The sequence below is a fragment of the Notothenia rossii genome (assembly GCF_949606895.1).
Source record: "Notothenia rossii genome assembly, chromosome: 2".
NCBI lineage: Eukaryota > Metazoa > Chordata > Actinopteri > Perciformes > Nototheniidae > Notothenia > Notothenia rossii.
This window is the reverse complement of record NC_136904.1, coordinates 25,458,819-25,465,708: the sequence shown is the minus strand read 5'-3', so window position 1 is coordinate 25,465,708 and position 6,890 is coordinate 25,458,819. Positions and strand designations below refer to the sequence as shown.

The window sequence follows — 6,890 nt, the reverse complement described above, 5'->3', positions numbered from 1 at the left end:
CTTTATTAGGAGTTCAGTTTCTGGACATGCTGTAAATGTAAGTCGAATATTTTCTAAAATGTTTTTTCAGTTTTGCTCTCCACCAGGTCCTTAGGGAATTATGTGGCTCTTTAGCTGCTAAATGCTGCACTATGTCACCAGCTTGTTGCTAACTGTGTTAGTTTGGTACATGCAGTTTGTATAAATCGGATTTAACAGAGCTTTTTCTTTCAAAACAGTGGCCTGCTGTAAGAAAAAAAACTGATGAGAGTGGTGAAGGTGAATCAGTCCGTAATGTTACAGGCTGTAAAACTAAAATAACATGCTGAAAGACATAAAGTGCTGTTTAGAGCTTAGAGGAACAGCAGAGTCAGATAATCATTTGTACGTATTATGGTAAACTTTGAAAGTTTTACGTAAAGTTTTTAGTTTCTAGACTTGGCTGATCATTGTCTTCCATTCTTTCTTCATGCCTGGAGACAGTTCCATGAAACTCAACAAGTAACATATTTGTTGGCAATGGCATTTAAAGCAGCAAGTGCTCTGATAACTATCTTTATTGGGGCACTGAAGGACACACAGCGCTGGCATTCATAAGCTAAGTGATCTGAAAATCAAAGGCTGCTGTTTGTCGACCGAATATGAAATACTGCATGTATATAAGCATTATTTTACATCTTTTACATCCATCACAAACAATCAACATCTCTGCAACAAATAAAAACAAACACATTCATTCAGAAATACAAGGAATAAATGCAATCTAAATATATTCAGCCCATCAATTAATAAAGTTGATCTAAAAGTGTATGATCATAAGACAACAACTAGTCAAGAACTACTTTCTATAACATTAAGATAAGATAACAAAAAGGTCAGATCCATTCAATGAATACTGAAGAAAGTCAAAAAAGTAACCTGGTCTGACTTCATGTGACCTCCCCCGATAGTAAGGAACTGATTTTATAACAGTCAGTAACAAGGGGTCATGGGATTTTTACTGCTGGAGATGAATTTCAAGTTGCCATGAATGAGTCTCTCCCATTGCTCTGCAAAAACACAGGCAGCACTCAGAGACAGAGAGAGGGAGGGAGAGAGGGAGAGAGAGAGAAGAAGAGACGGCACTCACAGCATACAGAAAGAGGTAGAGAAAGACTTTGAGAGGAGAAAGCGTGAAGAGGCTGAGTGTGACACAACCGAATGAGAGGAGGAGGGACCAAGTGGCAGGGACAAGGGAGGGAGAAACCGAGAGGGGGGCGGACCAAGAGTGAGAGAGGGGAGGGAGTATCAGGCACAGGAAAGTAGAAGAGAGAGGGAAGGAAAGAGAGAAACTGAGGTAGTCAGGAGAAGAGGAGGAGAGCACAAGGAGAGAGCAACAAAAAAAGAGCTTAGCAGATCAGCCCAGTAGCATTCCTCTCACAGCTGCACAGATCCAGGCTGGGAGGGGAAGTTAGGCTCACCAGGAGAAGAAGAAGAAACATAAGAATTGCATTTGTAGTTGTTCTCTGGGTGAAACGATCAGAAGACTCCCTTGAGAGGAAGGGGGACAAGAAGAAAGTGGATTCAGAGAGCTGTGTCCTGCAGGGGAAGATGGATTCAGACTCCGGAGAGCAGAGTGATGGAGACCTGTCTCCAGGTAAGCTTTAAGAACATTTCTGCAACTATAACATCAGTGACCTGACATGTTGTGGTCACTGTGCTTCTACGGTAGATATCCAAGGGGTCAGTGAGTTAATTTTGGTCTATTTTTCAGTATCAGGTACTGGAGCCTCTACATACATTTTCACTGTGGCTGTATCAACTCACATGCAGCCACTGATCACTGTTTTGCACATCTGAATACTTCTTAAATGCCCCCTACACATTCATACACTTTTAAGAGTCACTTTATCCATTGCTGAGATGTGTCAGAGTCGAGCTGCTGTGAGCTGTGATGCACACACACTGTGGGGCTGGTGACTGGCAGAGCCTCGCTCAGAGTGCGTTTATGAAAGCCGGCTCAGTCTCCACCAGGAGCAGGCGAGCTCCGACACGTGCAGCCGGGTGTTCGTCAACACATCAGCTACAGAGAGCACAGCCTCTTCTCCTCTGTGGTGCCTCTCACGGTCTCACGCTCAGGGGAGAGTTAACATGTTTAGATTCACAGTTTAGCAAAGCAAATATTTATTAATCTTAGAAGTTACTCATTGGATTTTCCCCAGAATTGCAAGCAAGTGGACGAGCCAGTGATCTAAAGATGATATGGTGAATTTAATCCAAGGAGATGACAATGGAGTCTAGGTTGAGCAATGTGTCTCTTTTTATTACACAGCACAGCATAGTTTAATACCTTTTCATTTCTACTTTATTATTCATTTTCTGTAAGTATATATGCTCAAGTCAGAGAGCTCTGGGCTCCTCTTTCATTTGACACATGTATAACCTGTCCCTGGCTATTATTAGCAGATATAGGTGTCAAATAATGGACGTATAAATTGATAGGGTTGCTAGTGTGGCTGATTACATCTTTATTTGACGGCGTAGAGCTTTGTATGTTATCGATGCTCTGTTGATCTCTGACCATCTGTCTGTCCATCTGGCTCATTGTCTGTCTGTCCATCAATTTTTTTGCAAAAAGAGATGCAATATTAATTTCATATGATAATAAAGCCAGAAACTGTGTACACATCCTCGGTCGGTGATGACATATCTGCATCACCTGCTGATTTTACGCAGACCGTTCAAGGTTAAAACATCAATAAAGACTCTCATATGAGACAGAGGCTTTATCCATTTCACTGATGTTCAATGTTCCCCGCTGAGACTGAGCCAGAAGTAAATCATGGAAACATTTTACATTTTTATACAGATCTGGTAAAGATTCAAGAAATGTAAAGTGCGATAGCTTGGTGATGATTGTCTACTACTTAAACATTGAAATAATATTACACAATGTTAAATAAAAACGGTTGAGGTCAGAGCAAAACATTTTTATTTTTCCCAGTGGAGAGGAAGCGAGAGCCTGACTCATACTTAAAATGCATTGTGCTTTGTGGCTGTGCTGCAGCTTCTACTCCTCAGTCTGCTGTGGTGGAAACACAATAACTGGTATGGCTCACTTTATAAGGTCAAATGTCCCATCAAAACCTGTATTATGAAAACATTTTTGAAGTTTTCTGTACTCAAACATGACCCTTATTCCTGTTTATGTGGATGAGGGCCTTTATGTTTTCTGGCACAAAACTTAAAGGTGGGGTAGGTAAGTTTGAGAAACCGGCTCGAGATGCACTTTTTGTTATATTCCATGGAATGCTCTTAACATCCCGATAGCAATGAATATCTTAAGTGCTTTGACAAAAAATCCATACAAAAATGTCATCTGTGGAAGCCGTAGTACTGTAAAAAGCACCACCAATCATTTTAGCCGGCCCGGCTAAAATAACTGGATGGCCTACCTGCCTGTCAGCCTTCCATCTGTGCACAAACTTATCTCGTGCCCTCATTGGTCATGTGCGCGTTCGTGTGTGTTGGAGGAGGGGCTCTGTAAGGAAGTGGCAGATTTGTTCCGGTTGTGTATTTTCAAATTCTAGCGCACTCGAGCTGGTTTCTCCGAAATTACCTACCCCACCTTTAAGCAGTGTAAATATTGAGGTATTTAGTCTCAGAAGGCCTTGTCCTCTGGCCTTGAGCTGTTTGTGGCACTTGTAAGTGAGTGAGACTGACATCTTATAGTTAAATGTTCCCCTAAATCGCTCTTCAGACACAGCCTTATTGCAATTAGTGATGTTCGGTTTGATGCCGGATAATACTTGTGGTTGGACCAACTCTCCCTACTGTATTTTTCGTCAGTTCTACATCTCTTCCCATAATGCCCCAGAGAGCATGCCTGACCTCGGACCACTCAGCCTGAGGCTATGCTGCCTCCAAGTGAAACTCATGAGGTTCAACTTGGGAAGTCAAGTAAACAGTAAACACATAATGGTTGCCATTTGAGGGTCTCAAGTCACGAGTAATGTTGTTGCTAGGTGATGATATATATATATATATATATATATATATATATATATATATATATATAAAAGGCCTATATATTGTTATATTATGTCTCTATTTATATAGAAAGAAAGCAATTCAAACAGTTTGAATGAAAAAAGTAATTACACCTAGTGGTTCTGGTTGAACAGGTTCTGTTGGAGAAACCTTTATTTTGTTCTCTACTTGGTTCCTCTTGGGTAGATGTAGATTGTTTAATAGGAAATGCAGTTTACGAACTAAAGTTGTTATTATTATGCGTTATATTAAAATGCAATCCTTGCTGCTGAAAGCGTTATTACTTCTTACTGTGAGCTGTAGGGCAAATGATTCAGCGAGTCATCTCATAACTTATGTTTCTCCCACACCAGGAATGCAGTAATATTCACAGGAACGTGAACTGTTTCAGGGGAATTTACTTTTTTTATTACAGGTTGTCATGTGAGTCAGAATTTGAAATAACATAAACTAACCCTAACCCAGAGAATTAGTAGCACAAAGATCAGTCAAACTACACTAAGCTCAGCTGTAACTGCACTTACTGTATAAATAAATACCCTCTAGACCTTAAAGAAAATAAACAAACACATGTGTTTGTTAGATCACTTCTACACACACACACACACACACACACACACACACACACACACACACACACACACACACACACACACACACACACACACACATACACACACAAAGACTTTCCCATAATCTCCAGTCATGCATTGAGTATGCCACTGACCATACCAACACTCCGATTCATACTCGGACTTCCTTCCTGTGTTAGAGTGGATGTGACCACACCTTAGTTTCAGTGAAACGTCAACACACCTGTTCTGCTGGAAGAATGTTTTCAATATCATACAATGGCCCCATAACAGAGACATTTAAACAAGACTTCTGCATTCTGGTTTGAATTATGTTTTAGTTATTTTATTAATCTGACATTGTGTTTAACCTGCAAACATAACTCTTTTGTCTGATTCTATTTGGGGATGTGACTCACTATAACATCATAACCCAATCTGCCGTCCCCAGAGCTAGTTCCACCCGTTTGTGTTAATTTCTATTGTGAAAAGAGAAGCTGTTTTGCTGTTGTGATAACGGTGCATATGGGCATACGGGCAGTTTTGTGGTTATATCATAAACAAAGAAAGCTGCAGATGTTTGATCTACAGCCAGGTGATCTTCAGCATTCAAACACTCACATTCACTAGAATAGAGTGTTAATTGCTACTAATCCACACTTCCACAAACACTTCACACACACTTCTAAGATCACTGACTGATGCATTGGAACGAGCCAGGAGCACACAGGAATCAGGGGAGAGCTTTTGCCTCATGATTGCCAGCCATGATGTGGCCGGCCACATGCTTTACACATGAGAGACACGCAGAGTGGGCCAGCCCTGCATATACTTTAACATACACACACACACACACACACACACACACACACACACACACACACACACACACACACACACACACACACACACACACACACACACACACACACACACACACACACACTCTACCAGACACATGCGCTGAAAAATGCCTGCACTCTTCCTGCTCATGCATCCCTGTTTTTTCCTCTCCCTGCCTTTAATCTGGCCCACAGATGGAGAGTGCTTACTGCACCCCAGCCCTCTCTACACACACACACACACACACACACACACACACACACACACACACACACACACACACACACACACACACACACACACACACACACACACACACACACACACATACACACACACACACACACACACACACACACACACACACACACACACACACACACACACACACACACACACACACACACACCGTCGAGACACCAGGAGCTGGTTCTGGAAAATTGTAACTTGAACTGAGAAAAAAAACAGGAGTGAAGCCATAAGTGGAAAAGACGACTCAGGAGAAAGTTCTTTTTTTCTCTTTCCTCTAGCTGCAGTGAAAGACAAACCCAAAAACTCCATGTCCCTGAGCGGCATGTGAGTGCATGTTCCCTTCAATGCACATACACATGCATTGGTACAATAATTCTGTGGCATTTCATAGTGTTTATAGGACATATGGAGAAATAATTATGTTCCTACGACTGAGCCATTACTGAAACATGAAATCAACCACAGCGGCCTTTTGACAGTGCCTCATAGGCACGCACTGAGGAGGAGGAGAAGGCTGTGGTCTCAATGGAGGGCCGGTCGAGGCAAAGCAAACAGCCAGTGGTGGCGCCTGGTGTGAGGGGCATGACTTATAATTCAGAATCGTTGATGGAGATTTTTTAGGTACAGTTTGTGATTCAAACTTAGACTTTATGCTTCATTTGTGTACACTGTAGTTAGGACTTGTCTTATTGACTCATAATATAAACTCACTACGCATATTATTGTATCATAAATGAGTCTTCTCCTCGTCTATTAACAGATCAAGGCAAGGGAAAACGAAGCGGAGTGGGAAGCGATTACTCACAAAGCTTTTCACGCTTAATTCTGGCACAACAGAACTAAGTGCTTATTATGGAAAAAATATAAGATAATGGTATATAGCAAAAAGAAGAATAACCATGTTTATTCTAGTATATCACAACAAGAAAGAAACAGATTGTCACATCAAGGTGCTTTTAGCCTACATTTATAACTTTAAAGGCAGCAGAAAGAAGAAACAAATGTGCCAATTATATTTGTGGGTTTGGACATCTAATGGGAAATAATGGAAAGAGAGAGGAACTAAAATGCCACACTGTTATCTATTAGGCTTATAAAGCACTTGAATTAACTCACAGAAGGATCTGGTTTGGACGGTAGTGGAGAGGGTTAATCTGCAAAGAGGAATGCAGTCACATAAAGTCAGAAACAATTCCACAAAGTTTGTGTGCGTGT

The 6,890-nt window shown here is 41.2% G+C and overlaps 1 protein-coding gene across 1 annotated transcript in view; it reads left to right on the top strand.

Moving 5' to 3' along the window:
- Nucleotides 1-1,286: 1,286 nt before the first annotated feature.
- Nucleotides 1,287-6,890, top strand: part of tnfaip8l3 (tumor necrosis factor, alpha-induced protein 8-like 3) — a 20,686-nt gene continuing 15,082 nt past the window's right edge. The window contains exon 1 of the mRNA XM_079666699.1: nucleotides 1,287-1,615. Coding sequence (XP_079522825.1) covers nucleotides 1,570-1,615 — 46 coding nt within the window. The 5' untranslated portion in view covers nucleotides 1,287-1,569. The remainder of the gene's footprint in view (nucleotides 1,616-6,890) is intronic.